At 46.8% G+C, this 18,064-nt stretch overlaps 1 protein-coding gene across 1 annotated transcript in view; it reads left to right on the top strand.

The window, feature by feature from the left end:
* Positions 1–13,148, top strand: part of LOC139570881 (protein sidekick-2-like) — a 524,727-nt gene extending 511,579 nt beyond the window's left edge. Inside the window, exons 44-45 of the mRNA XM_071393181.1 lie at positions 4,781–4,910; positions 10,907–13,148. Of these exons, the coding sequence (XP_071249282.1) occupies positions 4,781–4,910; positions 10,907–11,440 (664 nt within the window). The 3' untranslated portion in view covers positions 11,441–13,148. The remainder of the gene's footprint in view (positions 1–4,780; positions 4,911–10,906) is intronic.
* The last annotated feature ends 4,916 nt before the right edge of the window (positions 13,149–18,064 follow it).

Raw genomic sequence — 18,064 nt, 5'->3', positions numbered from 1 at the left:
AGGATGAGGTCTGAGATGTTTACTGTAGTCTGTTCTGTTGAAGACCAGGATGAGGTCTGAGATGTTTACTGTAGTCTGTTCTGTTGAAGGCCAGGATGAGGTCTGAGATGTTTACTGTAGTCTGTTCTGCTGAAGGATGAGGTCTGAGATGTTTACTGTAGTCTGTTCTGTTGAAGGCCAGGATGAGGTCTGAGATGTTTACTGTAGTCTGTTCTGTTGAAGGACAGGATGAGGTCTGAGATGTTTACTGTAGTCTGTTCTGTTGAAGACCAGGATGAGGTCTGAGATGTTTACTGTAGTCTGTTCTGCTGAAGGCCAGGATGAGGTCTGAGATGTTTACTGTAGTCTGTTCTGTTGAAGACCAGGATGAGGTCTGAGATGTTTACTGTAGTCTGTTCTGTTGAAGGCCAGGATGAGGTCTGAGATGTTTACTGTAGTCTGTTCTGCTGAAGGCCAGGATGAGGTCTGAGATGTTTACTGTAGTCTGTTCTGTTGAAGGCCAGGATGAGGTCTGATATGTTTACTGTAGTCTGTTCTGTTGAAGGCCAGGATGAGGTCTGAGATGTTTACTGTAGGGCTTGTATCTCTGAAGGTCAGGATGAGGTCTGAGATGTTTACTGTAGTCTGTTCTGTTGAAGACCAGGATGAGGTCTGAGATGTTTACTGTAGTCTGTTCTGTTGAAGGCCAGGATGAGGTCTGAGGAGATGTTTACTGTAGTCTGTTCTGTTGAAGACCAGGATGAGGTCTGAGATGTTTACTGTAGTCTGTTCTGTTGAAGGCCAGGATGAGGTCTGATATGTTTACTGTAGGGCTTGTATCTCTGAAGGTCAGGATGAGGTCTGAGATGTTTACTGTAGGGCTTGTATCTCTGAAGGTCAGGATGAGGTCTGAGATGTTTACTGTAGGGCTTGTATCTCTGAAGGTCAGGATGAGGTCTGAGATGTTTACTGTAGGGCTTGTATCTCTGAAGGTCTAGACCATGTCCCCTCTCTATCTATCTTTATCTCTTTATTTCTCTCTCTCCATTTCTCTTTCCTTCTCTCTCGCTCCCTCAAATCACTAGTTTACATCCGTGGGCTTAACGTCGGAGACATGCTACAACAGCTCAAAGAAAGAGGTTTGTGAGGTCAATCTGTACAAAACACTAATGAAGTACAGAAAACAGTCATTGTCTTTATATGAGATTAGAATCATTTGAACATGGTGCATAAAGGTGGAAAAGAGGTGAGCCTGACACGGCTTGTCCCGCAGAGCCATTTAAACCACATTAAACAGATGACGGCTCTGAATCATTTGAACATGGTGCATAAAGGTGGAAGAGAGGTGAGCCTGACACGGCTTGTCCCGCAGAGCCATTTAAACCACATTAAACAGATGACGTCTCTGTCTCCAGTGCTGTCTTTCACGTACCAGGTTACAAGGGGACCTTTACATAGGCCACATGAAATGGGTAAATCATTGAGATTGGCTAAGGCGTTTGGAAGACACTACATAACAGTGTAGTCTATGAAAGAGTTGAGGCAACAAAAGGATTTGGGCGAATGAGGAGGACATGAGGAGGAGGGAAGATGTGATGAAGGAGCTACTTAAAATTCAGAGGCGATAGGAAAGAGAGAGTTTAAATAATTGATCAGTACTGTCTACCCATTTCCTAATTCCTCCCCTCCCGCCTTCCCCCATCACTTCTACTCCTCTCTCCCTCTCCTCTACCTCCTTCCTCCCATCCTCCACCCTCACCCCACCCTCTCCCTCTCAGGGCAGCCGGTCGTTAACGACGCTGCACCCGACTGGAGCACTTCAGAGAGAAGGGAGGCAGGATGCAGCGCTGGTTCCTTTGATCTCTGTCCCGGGCCTCCTCAGTCAGGCAGAGACCAGCCCTGTCCCCACCCCCTCCCCCGACCTCCATCCATCTAACACATTTCTCCATAATGGGTGCACTGCAGAACCACCCTGATTGAGTCCCAAATAGCACTCTATTCCCTAAATAGTGCACTTCTTTAGACCAGGGCCAATATAGAACAGCATGCCATTTGAGGCACGGCCTCTCTCTGGTTTCCCCTGCACTGGAGGAATCGGACTCTGAACCTAACACTATATCCTAATATCTCAACCACCATGAGGTCCGTTAGCTTAGCGCCGCAACACATGACCAACCATGCCACAGGTTGTTAACCCCAGCTCTGATAGGCCCAGTAGAACCATACCACAGGTTGTTTACCCCAGCTCTGATAGGCCCAGTAAAACCATACCACAGGTTGTTTACCCCAGCTCTGATAGGCCCAGTAGAACCATACCACAGGTTGTTTACCCCAGCTCTGATAGGCCCAGTAAAACCATACCACAGGTTGTTTACCCCAGCTCTGATAGGCCCAGTAGAACCATTCCACAGGTTGTTTACCCCAGCTCTGATAGGCCCAGTAGAACCATTCCACAGGCTGTTTACCCCAGCTCTGATAGGCCCAGTAGAACCATACCACAGGTTGTTAACCCCAGCTCTGATAGGCCCAGTAGAACCATACCACAGGTTGTTTACCCCAGCTCTGATAGGCCCAGTAGAACCATACCACAGGTTGTTAACCCCAGCTCTGATAGGCCCAGTAGAACCATACCACAGGTTGTTTACCCCAGCTCTGATAGGCCCAGTAGAACCATGCCACAGGTTGTTTACCCCAGCTCTGATAGGCCCAGTAGAACCATACCACAGGTTGTTTACCCCAGCTCTGATAGGCCCAGTAGAACCATACCACAGGTTGTTTACCCCAGCTCTGATAGGCCCAGTAAAACCATACCACAGGTTGTTTACCCCAGCTCTGATAGGCCCAGTAGAACCATACCACAGGTTGTTAACCTCAGCTCTGATAGGCCCAGTAGAACCATACCACAGGTTGTTAACCTCAGCTTTGATAGGCCCAGTAGAACCATACCACAGGTTGTTAACCCCAGCTCTGATAGGCCCAGTAGAACCATACCACAGGTTGTTAACCTCAGCTCTGATAGGCCCAGTAAAACCATACCACAGGTTGTTTACCCCAGCTCTGATAGGCCCAGTAGAACCATACCACAGGTTGTTTACCCCAGCTCTGATAGGCCCAGTAGAACCATACCACAGGTTGTTTACCCCAGCTCTGATAGGCCCAGTAGAACCATACCACAGGTTGTTTACCCCAGCTCTGATAGGCCCAGTAGAACCATACCACAGGTTGTTTACCCCAGCTCTGATAGGCCCAGTAGAACCATACCACAGGTTGTTTACCCCAGCTCTGATAGGCCCAGTAAAACTACACTATCTGTGTTTCATAAACAAACGTCACAGAAACATTGCTCTGGTCTGCTCTGCTATCAAAGTCCTAATGTAGTGTCTGTCTGGAGGACAGTGTTCAGTATAACACTATAACTAAGTATGAATACAGTGATGTATAGAAACCCTGGTTTGCTCATGCTATGTGTTGGCAATTGAGAAGCCACCGGTCAGCCATTGGAATAAATTGGAATTCTACAGTATTTCAATGAAATGTTTCAAGGACATCATATCATTTAAATGTATCTGCATTAAGGTGCCTGTAGTAGAAGATAATAACTGCTTTTCTAAAGCTTCTAGAATATTATTTACTAGGTTGGGGGAGTACCAAGATGGGTGGCTTCAAAACAGCGCTCCTGTCTTTCATCTAGTGTATATATGTAATTGAATGCATTCCAAATGGCACCCTATTCCCTATATAGTGCACTACTTTTTTACCATAGGCTCTGGTCTAAAGTAGTGCACTATATAGGGACTATAGGGAATATAGGGTACCATGTGCACAAAGAACTCTCACAGAGCTGCTCCATGTGTCTCAGAGGAGATCTGTGCCAAGAGGAGCAGAGGAGCAGAGTCTGTCCTGACCAATAATAACTGGCCTTTGTCTGATGCTGTGACAAACACTCAACAGAACACAAGCAGAAGGAAGCCTGTTGAATGTCAAGGCAGCAGCATTGTGTTGACCTCTTATATAAAGTGTAACTTGACACTCAACAGAACACAAGCAGAAGGAAGCCTGTTGAATGTCAAGGCAGCAGCATTGTGTTGACCTCTTATATAAAGTGTAACTTGACATGCACATGGAATGTCAATGAGGAACTGGAGGGAGGCTGGTCTTGGCTGCTTGAGTGCCTACTACAGACTTTGTAGGCTGTCCTCAAGACTGACTGGCTGACTGACTGACTGACTGACTGACTGGCTGACAGAGAGATTGACTGACTGACTGACTGACTGGCAGAGAGACTGGCAGAGAGACTGACTGACTGCACTGACAGACTGGCTGGCTGGCTGGCTGGCTGGCTGGCTCGCTAGCTGATCAGACTGGCTGACTGGCTGGCTAGCTAGCTGACTGACTGGCTGACTGAGTAAGAGACTGTACTGAGGAAAGAAACAACAATACATTATGGAAAACAGCCAATAGGCCGAGCCAATCACCTTAACGGAAAGGGAGAACTTGGAGTTCTATGAGCAGCCATCTTGAATAGTGCAGAAGACATTCTGTACTCTACACGACTGAGAATGGTCACTGAATGTTTTCTATTCAGGACACTAACAGAGTGACTTAAAGAACTGTCATGGTTGACAGTGACCCTCATGATCAGTGGGCTGTGCTGTCAAGCTCACGATGTGTTTGACTTTCCAACTGTTAGACGAGACTGTATCAGAGAAACAATACCAGTTGTCTAACACTTCAAATTGACCTTGAATTTCTCTCTCTCTTTCCCTCTCCCCTTTATCCCCCCCCCCCCTCCTCTCTCCAGGTCTCCCCCGAGGCCCAGTCCAGGCAGTCTACACTACTCTGATGAAGATGTCAGTACCAAGTATAACGATCTGATCCCTGCAGAGAACAGCAGCCTGACTGAGAAGCCCTCTGAGATATCAGACTCACAGGTACAGTTACTGTAGAATACAGGTACAGTTACTGTAGAATACAGGTACAGTTACTGTAGAATACAGGTACAGTTACTGTAGAATACAGGTACAGTTACTGTAGACGACAGATACAGTTACTGTAGCCGACAGGTTTAGTTTAGCGATCACAGAGAGCACTGTAACGTCTTTAACTATTGTCATGTCTTGTTCTATCCTCACCTTCCCTCCTCTCATGTAGAATTGGTAAGAACCAATACATTGTCAGTACGAGGGGTCAGTTTCAAGTGCGTCACCACCAACTAGAATGGCCTGTTATTGACATAAGATATAGCTGACATGACTGACATTTCTCCCTCCCACTCTGAGTTTCTTATTTCTCTCTCTCTCTCTCTCTCTCTCTCTCTCTCTCTCTCTCTCTCTCTCTCTCTCTCTCTCTCTCTCTCTCTCTCTCTCTCTCTCTCTCTCTCTCTCCCCTTTTTCTCTTTTTCTACCCCCCTCTCTACCCCCCCTTTCTCTTTCTCTCTCTCTCCCCCTTTTTCTACCCCCCTCTCTATCCCCCCCTCTCTCTCTTTCTCCCCCCTCTCTCTCTCTCTCTCTCTCTCTCTCTGTTTTTATATGAGTTATTATTTATCCCATGGGAAGGAAGGACTGGTCTGATTATCATGTCTCAATCCCTCATGTCCTGTCATGGCCTCAGTACCAGTTAATTCTCAGACTCGAACAGGAAATGTCATGTTAATCTGAGGTACTGGACGTGTCAGTGTGTAGCAGACTGAGTTTTGCACTTTTAGGACTATTCTGTTGGTTCCATCGCACCAGGCAAGCTCAATCATACAGAGCTCAAGCAAGGATGAGGAACAAAATACAATGAGAACCCAGGTGTAGCAGGTAGAAGAGTGAAACAGACAGGGACATTGAGAAGGTTCAACAGTAACATGCTGTAAAGCAATACATCCTTCTAGTTGGCTCCTTTGTGCACAGCAATCATTATGTCACGTATGTAAGCACATTGTACGATCAGGTCAAACAAAAACATTTAAAGATAGAACAAGTTTATCTTACCAAAGAACAACAACTCTAAATATGTGTGTGTGTGTGTGTGTGTGTGTGTGTGTGTGTGTGTGTGTGTGTGTGTGTGTGTGTGTGTGTGTATGTCATCCTATCCCCTGTAACCTCAGCAGTATTAATGGTCTATTAGCTAGACAGACAGATGTTGTATTTTCCAGCGGGAGAGAGACAGTTCATTTATTTGTCTTAGTGTCAGGTAAACAGTGACTGCCATGCAGGGGAGTTGAATAACAGTAGTTTGGGGCTCCCGGGAGAGAGAGCAGTGTTTATTCAGAGTTGGGTTGAACAATGTTGTGACTGTGCTGTACAGGTACCTGCAAACACAGACAGCCAGGGTGTTGGAAGACAGATGTTACCGTTGACAGAGTCCCATACCCTCCCCTCTCTCCCTCAACGCTCCCTCTCTTCCCAGTGTTCTCCCTCTCTTCTCAGCGTTCTCCCTCTCTTCTCAGCATTCTCCCTCTCTTCCCAGCATTCTCCCTCTCTTCCCAGCGTTCTCCCTCTCTTCCCAGCGTTCTCCCTCTCTTCTCAGCGTTCTCCCTCTCTTCCCAGTGTTCTCCCTCTCTTCTCAGCGTTCTCCCTCTCTTCTCAGCGTTCTCCCTCTCTTCCCAGCGTTCTCCCTCTCTTCCCAGTGTTCTCCCTCTCTTCCCAGTGTTCTCCCTCTCTTCCCAGCGTTCTCTCTCTTTTCCCAGTGTTCTCCCTCTCTTCCCAGTGTTCTCCCTCTCTTCCCAGCGTTCTCCCTCTCTTCTCAGCATTCTCCCTCTCTTCTCAGCATTCTCCCTCTCTTCCCAGCGTTCTCCCTCTCTTCCCAGTGTTCTCCCTCTCTTCCCAGCGTTCTCCCTCTCTTCCCAGCGTTCTCCCTCTCTTCTCAGCGTTCTCCCTCTCTTCCCAGTGTTCTCCCTCTCTTCTCAGCGTTCTCCCTCTCTTCTCAGCATTCTCCCTCTCTTCCCAGCGTTCTCCCTCTCTTCCCAGCGTTCTCCCTCTCTTCCCAGCGTTCTCCCTCTCTTCTCAGCGTTCTCCCTCTCTTCCCAGCGTTCTCCCTCTCTTCTCATAAGATGTAATAACGTTCAGTGGAGGGGAAGACATTTCAGAATAATGTCTGGAACGGATCGAATGAAATGGCATCAAACAGATGGAAACCATTCCACTCATTCCGCTCCAGCCATTACCACGAGCCCATCTCCCTAATTGAGGTGCCACCATCCTCCTGTGATAGTTGTATTGTTCTCTGTCCATCTATAGGAGACTCTTGTTTACACGTATCAGATCGGTGCTCCTCAGGGCTTTGGGTGAGGTCCTGCTGTCTGTTAGCAGTCTGTTAGCTGTCTGTTAGCTGTGTGTTAGCTGTCTGTTAGCTGTGTGTTAGCTGTGTGTTAGCTGTCTGTTTGCTGTGTGTTAGCTGTGTGTTAGCTGTCTGTTTGCTGTATGTTTTCTGTCTGTTAGCTGTCTGTTAGCTGTTTGTTAGCTGTGTGTTAGCTATCTGTTAGCTGTCTGTTAGCTGTCTGTTAGCTGTCTGTTAGCTGTGTGTTAGCTGTCTGTTAGCTGTGTGTTAGCTGTGTGTTAGCTGTCTGTTTGCTTTATGTTTGCTGTCTGTTAGCTGTCTGTTAGCTGTTTGTTAGCTGTGTGTTAGCTATCTGTTAGCTGTCTGTTAGCTGTCTGTTAGCTGTGTGTTAGCTGTGTGTTAGCTGTGTGTTAGCTGTCTGTTAGCTGTCTGTTAGCTGTGTGTTAGCTGTGTGTCAGCGGCTGGGAGAGAGATCCCAGATAGTAGTAGGTCCTGCTGTCTGTTAGCTGTGTGTTAGCTGTGTGTCAGCGGCTGGGAGAGAGATCCCAGATAGTAGTAGGTCCTGCTGTCTGTTAGCTGTCTGTTAGCCGTGTGTTAGCTGTCTGTTAGCTGTGTGTTAGCTGTGTGTTAGCTGTCTGTTAGCTGTCTGTTAACTGTGTGTTAGCTGTGTGTTAGCTGTGCGTTAGCTGCTGGAGAGAGATCCCAGATAGTAGTAGGTTCTGCTGTCTGTTAGCTGTCTGTTAGCTCTGTGTTAGCTCTGTGTTAGCTCTGTGTTCGCTGTGTGTTAGCTGTCTGTTAGCTACTGGGAGAGAGATCCCAGATAGTAGTAAGTCCTGCTGTCTGTTGGCTGTGTGTTAGCAGTCGGTTAGCTGTGTGTTTGCTGTCTGTTAGCTGTGTGTTAGCGGCTGGGAGAGAGATCCCAGATAATAGTAGGTCCTGCTGTCTGTTAGCTGTCTGTTAGCTGTGTGTTAGCTGTCTGTTAGCTGTGTGTTAGCTGCCTGTTAGCTGTGTGTTAGCGGCTGGGAGAGAGATCCCAGATAGTAGTAGGTCCAGCTGTGTGTTAGCTGTCTGTTTGCTGTGTGTTAGCTGTGTGTTAGCTGTGTGTGTTAGCTTTGTGTTAGCTGTCTGTTTGCTGTCTGTTAGCTGTGTGTTAGCTGTCTCTTAGCTGTGTGTTAACTGTCTGTTAGCTGTGTGTTAGCTGTCTGTTAGCTGTGTGTTAGCTGCCTGTTAGCTGTGTGTTAGCGGCTGGGAGAGAGATCCCAGATAGTAGTAGGTCCAGCTGTGTGTTAGCTGTGTGTTAGCTGTCTGTTTGCTGTCTGTTAGCTGTGTGTTAGCTGTCTCTTAGCTGTGTGTTAACTGTCTGTTAGCTGTGTGTTAGCTGTCTGTTAGCTGTGTGTCAGCGGCTGGGAGAGAGATCCCAGATAATAGTAGGTCCTGCTGTCTGTTAGCTGTCTGTTAGCTGTGTGTTAGCTGTCTGTTAGCTGTGTGTTAGCTGCCTGTTAGCTGTGTGTTAGCGGCTGGGAGAGAGATCCCAGATAGTAGTAGGTCATGCTGTCTGTTAGCTGTGTGTTAGCTGTCTGTTAGCTGTCTGTTTACTGTGTGTTATCTGTGTGTTAGCTGTCTGTTAGCTTTGTGTTAGCTGTCTGTTTGCTGTCTGTTAGCTGTGTGTTAGCTGTCTGTTAGCTGTCTGTCACCTGTGTGTTAGCTGCTTGGCGACAGATCCGAGATAGTAGTAGCCTAATCGACAGTCTCGAGTTTTCTTTGTTAGATGAAGACCATTACTTGTTTGTAATCATGCCCTTTAGACTGTAGAACAAAGCTGTTAGTAAATCAGGTTGACAATGAATCATAATTCCCATAGGAAGTCTTAATCTTCTTATTGTGTGTTTGCTTTGAGTTACCTACACCCACTGACTAGAGTCCTCACTCATCTGAAACTGTGTTTGATGTAGCTACACCCACTGACTAAAGTCCTCACTCATCTGAAACTGTGTTTGATATAGCTAGTATCTACACCCACTGACTAGAGTCCTCACTCATCTGAAACTGTGTTTGATGTAGCTAGTACCTACACCCACTGACTAAAGTCCTCACTCATCTGAAACTGTGTTTGATGTAGCTAGTATCTACACCCACTGACTAGAGTCCTCACTCATCTGAAACTGTGTTTGATGTAGCTAGTATCTACACCCACTGACTAGAGTCCTCACTCATCTGAAACTGTGTTTGATGTGGCTAGTATCTACACCCACTGGCTAAAGTCCTCACTCATCTGAAACTGTGTTTGATGTGGCTAGTATCTACACCCACTGACTAAAGTCCTCACTCATCTGAAACTGTGTTTGATGTGGCTAGTATCTACACCCACTGACTAAAGTCCTCACTCATCTGAAACTGTGTTTGATGTAGCTACACCCACTGACTAGAGTCCTCACTCATCTGAAACTGTGTTTGATGTAGCTAGTATCTACACCCACTGACTAGAGTCCTCACTCATCTGAAACTGTGTTTGATGTGGCTAGTATCTACACCCCACGTTCTCACTCCTCATCTGAAACTGTGTTTGATATAGCTAGTATCTACACCCACTGACTAGAGTCCTCACTCATCTGAAACTGTGTTTGATGTGGCTAGTATCTACACCCCACGTTCTCACTCCTCATCTGAAACTGTGTTTGATGTAGCTAGTATCTACACCCACCGTTCACTCCTTATCTGAAACTGTGTTTGATGTGGCTAGTATCTACACCCACCGTTCACTCCTTATCTGAAACTGTGTTTGATGTGGCTAGTATCTACACCCACCGTTCACTCCTTATCTGAAACTGTGTTTGATGTGGCTAGTATCTACACCCACCGTTCACTCCTTATCTGAAACTGTGTTTGATGTGGCTAGTATCTACACCCACCGTTCACTCCTTATCTGAAACTGTGTTTGATGTGGCTAGTATCTACACCCACCGTTCACTCCTTATCTGAAACTGTGTTTGATGTGGCTAGTATCTACACCCACCGTTCACTCCTTATCTGAAACTGTGTTTGATGTAGCTAGTATCTACACCCACTGACTAGAGTCCTCACTCATCTGAAACTGTGTTTGATGTAGCTAGTATCTACACCCACCGTTCACTCCTTATCTGAAACTGTGTTTGATGTGGCTAGTATCTACACCCACCGTTCACTCCTTATCTGAAACTGTGTTTGATGTGGCTAGTATCTACACCCACCGTTCACTCCTTATCTGAAACTGTGTTTGATGTGGCTAGTATCTACACCCACCGTTCACTCCTTATCTGAAACTGTGTTTGATGTGGCTAGTATCTACACCCACCGTTCACTCCTTATCTGAAACTGTGTTTGATGTGGCTAGTATCTACACCCACCGTTCACTCCTTATCTGAAACTGTGTTTGATGTAGCTAGTATCTACACCCACTGACTAGAGTCCTCACTCATCTGAAACTGTGTTTGATGTAGCTAGTATCTACACCCACTGACTAAAGTCCTCACTCATCTGAAACTGTGTTTGATGTGGCTAGTACCTACACCCACTGACTAAAGTCCTCACTCATCTGAAACTGTGTTTGATGTAGCTAGTATCTACACCTATCCACTAAGTTTTCATTCCTCAACTAAAACCACTATTCCCTCTTGTCCGACCCCAGGGCAGCGACAGCGAGTACGAGGTGGATCAGAACCGGGACGGGCAACAGAAGACACACTCCTTCGTCAACCACTACATCAGTGACCCCACCTACTATAACTCCTGGCGCCGCCAGCAGAGGGGCGTCTCTCGCCCCCCGGCCTACGGATATACCCAGCCAGAGCCGCTGCACCCCCACCCCCTGGCTGAGCAGGACCCCATCCAGCCCACCACCAACACCACCCCGAGACACCCTCCACCCCTGCCCCCACTACCCCCCCTGCTGCCCCGGGCCCTCTCTCCATCCCCCCAGCCCCAGGGCCTCCAGGGGCTCCATAGCCAAGGGGGTCTCATCCAGGGTCTGGCACCCCAGGGTCAGGGCACACTATTCAGGCCAAAGGGCAGCCGGACTCCCACTCCCTCGCTGCTGTCCTGTTCTGTGTCTGAACCCCCCAGCCAGCACGGGACCCTCCTGTACAGCAGTAGGCCTCCAAGCAGCCTGGGCTGTTCCTCCACGCAGCAGCCTCCTACCGCGGGCTTCTCCTCTTTCGTTTGAACCACGTTTAACACACTGCTCCCAGTAGGAACATACATCCCAGAGGTCTCTTTTTATCCCTCATTCACACTATAGGGCTGACCCTGAGCCCTATTGGGCTGGCTAGCCCTCATTCACACTATAGGGCTGACCCTGAGCCCTATTGGGCTGGCTAGCCCTCATTCACACTATAGGGCTGACCCTGAGCCCTATTGGGCTGGCTAGCCCTCATTCACACTGTAGGGCTGACCCTGAGCCCTATTGGGCTGGCTAGCCCTCATTCACACTATAGGGCTGACCCTGAGCCCTATTGGGCTGGCTAGCCCTCATTCACACTGTAGGGCTGACCCTGAGCCCTATTGGGCTGGCTAGCCCTCATTCACACTGTAGGGCTGACCCTGAGCCCTATTGGGCTGGCTAGCCCTCATTCACACTATAGGGCTGACCCTGAGCCCTATTGGGCTGGCTAGCCCTCATTCACACTATAGGGCTGACCCTGAGCCCTACTGTGCTGGCTTGGATAGTTTCTTTTCACATGATCCTGTCCAGCATAGTTCCATCTACCATAGTGGATGTGTAACCTGGCCAGCGCCGTACAGCTCGCTTTGGCTCATAGTGAAAAGGGGATTATTTTGTTGTAGTTGGTTTTACTCGCGTTTACATTTTTTCTGCTTGTTTCTTAATGACAATGATTTTTAAAGGTGTTCTCTCGATATTATAGTAAATATTGCAGGCATCTTGGGTAGTATTTTCGCTCTCCCGTGCGTGTGTGTGTGTGTGTGTGTGTGTGTGTGTGTGTGTGTGTGTGTGTGTGTGTGTGTGTGTGTGTGTGTGTGTGTGTGTGTGTCTATGAGTGAGCGAGAGAAAGAGAGAGTGAGAGAAAGAGAGAGTGAGAGAGAGTTTAATTTCGAGAAGAAAAAAAAGACAATCATTCAGAATGTTTATGATGCTTGGCACATTAATAATAGTATTTTACATGACAGCCACGACACGTGAACCAGGAGATGAGTATTTAAAGTGCAGCCTATATGAACAAGAGAACAGTACCACATCACAAAGGAGCAGTGGACTGTGTCTTACAGAGAATGACACACAAAACACAATGAAAGGGAAAAAGACTCAATGTGGGCTAGAAATATGAACCAAGGACGAACGTAAGAGACAACTGTGACATGACAAATGACATCTGGTTCCACGACACTCGATCAGCTACAACGGCTTCAACACCTTTGATGTTCTTCTCACTTAAACCCAAAACATTGTTGCTATTTTATATGGAACATATGTGATATGTATTTGTCTTCATTTTGTTGAACAGATATTTATTTCTCAATGGTATCTATCAATCACTTCTGTAATGGTAATGTTATCAATCTCATTAAAAAAAGTATTGCATAATGTTATCGGTCTGCTTACAGGTACAGTACATTCCTCTGCAACTGCATAACGTTGAATGTGGTTTTTCAACACTTTACAATATGATTTTGGCTTAATTACACGTATACATGCAGATAAATACCCACATTTGTTGTATTATAATATTCATTTGACCAAAGTATGATGGGACATTTCTAACGGGATGGAAACCATTGGAAGAAGGTACCTGATCACATTCAAGGTCCATAAGGACACTTATATCACCTGTTGTTGTTGTGGGCTGAAACTCACTGTACACATCATAACCACATGATCATGGTACTACTGCAACAATAAATTATTTTATTTTCTACAAATTGTTTCTTTGAATGCCTCAAATTGTAAGCCTTGAAATAGACACCCAGACCCTGTTGAATGCTCCTGCAGTTTATTCAGTTTCTACCTCAAGGGTCAGTCTCATAGGTCTGTAGCAGATATCAAGGCCCTCACTAAAGTTAAATAATCAGGGTCAGTCTCATAGGTCTGGAGCAGATATCAAGGCCCTCACTAAAGTTAAATAATCAGGGTCAGTCTCATAGGTCTGTAGCAGATATCAAGGCCCTCACTAAAGTTAAATAATCAGGGTCAGTCTCATAGGTCTGTAGCAGATATCAAGGCCCTCACTAAAGTTAAATAATCAGAGTCAGTCTCATAGGTCTGGAGCAGATATCAAGGCCCTCACTAAAGTTAAATAATCAGGGTCAGTCTCATAGGTCTGGAGCAGATATCAAGGCCCTCACTAAAGTTAAATAATCAGGGTCAGTCTCATAGGTCTGTAGCAGATATCAAGGCCCTCACTAAAGTTAACTAATCAGAGTCAGTCTCATAGGTCTGTAGCAGATATCAAGGCCCTCACTAAAGTTAAATAATCAGGGTCAGTCTCATAGGTCTGTAGCAGATATCAAGGCCCTCACTAAAGTTAACTAATCAGAGTCAGTCAAATAGGTCTGTAGCGGATATCAAGGCCCTCACTAAAGTTAAATAATCAGGGTCAGTCTCATAGGTCTGGAGCAGATATCAAGGCCCTCACTAAAGTTAAATAATCAGGGTCAGTCTCATAGGTCTGGAGCAGATATCAAGGCCCTCACTAAAGTTAAATAATCAGTAATATGTTGAAGTCTGAATAACATGACCTTGGCCATGTTTATGTACTGTAGCTAGGCAACGCTACTGAAAGAACCCCATCCTCCTTCACATAGAACACAACTCTGTCAGAGCCATAACGATGACTGACACTAGATGCTGATAGGCAGATAGCTGACCTGATTCTTCCCAGCCACATCAGAGACAGAGCAGAGACAGGACAGAGCCGAGATGAGATGAGACAGCGACAGAGAAGAGACAGAGAAGAGACAGAGAAGAGACAGAGACGAGACAGAACAGAGCAGAGCAGAGACAGAACAGAACAGAAAAGAGGGTGACAGAACAGAAAAGAGACTGAGACAGAGACAGAACAGGGGAGAAGGGGGATGACAGGGGAGAAGGGGGGATGACAGGGGAGAAGGGGGGATGACAGGGGAAAAGGGAGGATGACAGGAGAAAAGGGGGGATGACAGGGGAGAAGGGGGATGACGGGAGAAGGGGGGATGACAGGGGAGAAGGGGGATGACAGGGAGAAGGGAGGATGACAGGGGAGAAGGGAGGATGACAGGGCAGAATGGGGGATGACATGGAAAAGGGGATGATAGGGGAGAAGGGGAGATGACAGGGGAGGGTGGGATAGTACGCCTGGAGATAATCCCTTTATTTCTAACCTGAAAATATGTATCCTTAGTAGAGGGGAAGGAGAGAGACGAGAGACAACAAAAAGAGAGAGGGGTTGAGAGAGAGAGAGAGAGGTGGGTACAACGAAATGAGAGGCCCGGTCTACAATCCACAGGAAGCTCCAGAAAGCTTATATTTTGCAGAAGCCCTCCTCTGACGGCAGTAATTGGACAGAAAGACAGATCCTTGGCAAATCGTTAATGCATCCACAAACCCAAACAGAGCACTGCAGTTGTCTAGAGATTCTCATTAAGATCCAACTCACAGGGCCAGGAGCCGGATGGAGTGAGGGAGGGAGGGAGAGAGAGACAGAGAGAGAGAGAGAGACAGAGAGAGAGAAAGAGAGAGAGAAAGAAGGGAAGAGAAAGAGACGAAGTAAGGGAAAGAAAGGGAGAAAGAGAGAGGGAGAAAGAGAAAGAGAGCGAGAGAGAAAGAGAGAAAACACTGGGAACTCAGCCAACAAGAAAAGGAAATGGCTATAAAATATGACTGATGGACATTGGCTGTTTAAATACAGTCCTTCATGCTGTTCATTTCATCACAGAAAGTACACGAGGGAGGAGAAAGAGAGAGGGGGATAAGGGGGGAGTTTACAGGAAAGTGCTTGTCAACATGAAGTTCATCACGCATCTTTTAGAACAATTGAATTGTCCAAAAAAGTATTTTCTTAAATGATACTATGGATAGAGATGATGAATGAGTTCACTGACTTCTTGCCTAGTGACTTGAACATGAGTGTTTTCTAGTGTCATCATCTATCACTCAACAGCAGCCCTGCCAGTCAGAGTAACAGAGGGGGCTGACTCTGAATAACTATATAGGCTAATGGCCATATCATCACAGACATTGTTAGGCCAGGTGTGGGATGCTTACTCTAACCTGGATTGTTAGGCCAGGTGTAGGATGGTTATTCTAACCTGGATTGTTAGGCCAGGTGTGGGATGGTTATTCTAACCTGGATTGTTAGGCCAGGTGTGGGATGGTTATTCTAACCTGGACTGTTAGGCCAGGTGTAGGATGGTTATTCTAACCTGGATTGTTAGGCCAGGTGTGGGATGCTTACTCTAACCTGGATTGTTAGGCCAGGTGTGGGATGGTTATTCTAACCTGGATTGTTAGGCCAGGTGTGGGATGGTTATTCTAACCTGGATTGTTAGGCCAGGTGTGGGATGGTTATTCTAACCTGGATTGTTAGGCCAGGTGTGGGATGGTTATTCTAACCTGGATTGTTAGGCCAGGTGTCGGATGGTTATTCTAACCTGGATTGTTAGGCGAGGTATGGGATGGTTATTCTAACCTGGATTGTTAGGCCAGGTGTGGGATGGTTATTCTAACCTGGATTGTTAGGCCAGGTGTCGGATGGTTATTCTAACCTGGATTGTTAGGCCAGGTGTGGGATGGTTATTCTAACCTGGATTGTTAGGCCAGGTGTAGGATGGTTACTCTAACCTGGATTGTTAGGCCAGGTTTTGGATACTTACTCTAACCTGGATCGTTAGGCCAAAACACAATGCGCAGAACGAACGGCCGAAGGAATGAACTGCAGAAGACCTTAAGATGGATCTTGGGCTGGGTACGCTCCCTACAACTGTCAGGACCATGTGGTTCTGATTAAGGTTGAATATTTTCCATCAAATCTACCAATTCTGCAAGAAAATGGCAAGCTTCTCCCGAGCATCCTGGGTATTCCTGTTCAACCTGAGTCTGACGTAATTACACCTCATTTAGTTGATGTAGCCTAGTTTTAAAAGTAGGCCTATGAAACACTGTTGGCTGAGCGGTAAAATATGATGTGGTTATTATTACAGCCTAGTGAAAATGTTTTAGTCTACCTTCGACTGAAAGATGTTAGCCAGCTCTCCCCTTGTACCTGGCTATCAGGGGGATTTGGAAAGGTTGTGGCTGTTTTTATGTTATGATAACCCACTTACTGTGGCATATCCGATGCAGCGTTTAATAAACCGATCAACAATAGCAGCATAAGCATAGATTCAGCACCATGGATAGAGCCGCGGTTGATCACTCCCCCGCAAATCTGACTAGTCAAGCCTGGGATCTCTTGCATGAGACTAGCCGGATTTGAAAAAGTCGCTTTTTGATTAAAATAAAGTTCTGAAGTCCGCCATTCTTCCTCTTAAGACATTTTCTTTGATAGACATGTCGCCCACTTTGAAGCTAAAATAAAGTAAAGTCATAGGCCTGCAGATGAGCAAAGGTATTTTAAGACAGAATGCGAGCACGCTCGTTCGGTTTCGGCTAGCCGAGTTAGACTAGGCGCCAGCCGAACTGCAGAATGCTGACGCCTTAAGCCGTCCAGCCTCACACACACCAGGAACCTTCCTCTTAAACTGTGCATCCTATACGTAAAGGCTGTTATCACCCCCTTGAGATGAGCCCTTTTCCATAGGCTAAAACATGTTACCTCTCACGCCCCTGAGTCGAACCAAACGCAACGCTCGGTCCCTCTGGGTGACCCTATCCCAATGAATCTGCTATCATGATGAATCTGTTGATAGACTGCATTCCCCCCAGCACACTTCCACCCACCTCAACAACGCATGCGGGTCATGCCCCTTTGTTCTATAAATCCTGCACCTAATGGAAATCATCTTGTAAGTCATGTGACTATAGGCCTACCTTTCCCCTCCCTTGGCAGTAAGTCATGTGACTATAGGCCTACCTTTCCCCTCCCTTGGCAGTAAGTCATGTGACTATAGGCCTACCTTTCCCCTCCGTTGGCAGTAAGTCATGTGACTATAAGCCTACCTTTCCCCTCCCTGGGCAGTAAGTCATGTGACTATAAGCCTACCTTACCCCTCCCTTGGCAGTAAGTCATGTGACTATAAGCCTACCTCACCCCTCCCTTGGCAGTAAGTCATGTGACTATAGGCCTACCTTTCCCCTCCCTGGGCAGTAAGTCATGTGACTATAGGCCTACCTTTCCCCTCCCTTGGCAGTAAGTCATGTGACTATAGGCCTACCTTTCCCCTCCCTGGGCAGTAAGTCATGTGACTATAGGCCTACCTTTCCCCTCCCTTGGCAGTAAGTCATGTGACTATAGGACTACTTTCCCTCCCTGGGCAGTAAGTCATGTGACTATAGGCCTACCTTTCCCCTCCCTGGGCAGTAAGTCATGTGACTATAGGTCTACCTTTCCCCTCCCTTGGCAGTAAGTCATGTGACTATAGGCCTACCTTTCCCCTCCCTTGGCAGTAAGTCATGTGACTATAGGCCTACCTTTCCCCTCCCTTGGCAGTAAGTCATGTGACTATAGGACTACCTTTCCCTCCCTGGGCAGTAAGTCATGTGACTATAGGCCTACCTTTCCCCTCCCTGGGCAGTAAGTCATGTGACTATAGGTCTACCTTTCCCCTCCCTTGGCAGTAAGTCATGTGACTATAGGCCTACCTTTCCCCTCCCTGGGCAGTAAGTCATGTGACTATAAGCCTACCTTACCCCTCCCTT

Source organism: Salvelinus alpinus, chromosome 1 (genome assembly GCF_045679555.1).
Source record: "Salvelinus alpinus chromosome 1, SLU_Salpinus.1, whole genome shotgun sequence".
Taxonomy (NCBI): domain Eukaryota; kingdom Metazoa; phylum Chordata; class Actinopteri; order Salmoniformes; family Salmonidae; genus Salvelinus; species Salvelinus alpinus.
Note: the sequence above shows the minus strand (reverse complement) of the source record. Positions and strands in the feature narration are given on the sequence as shown.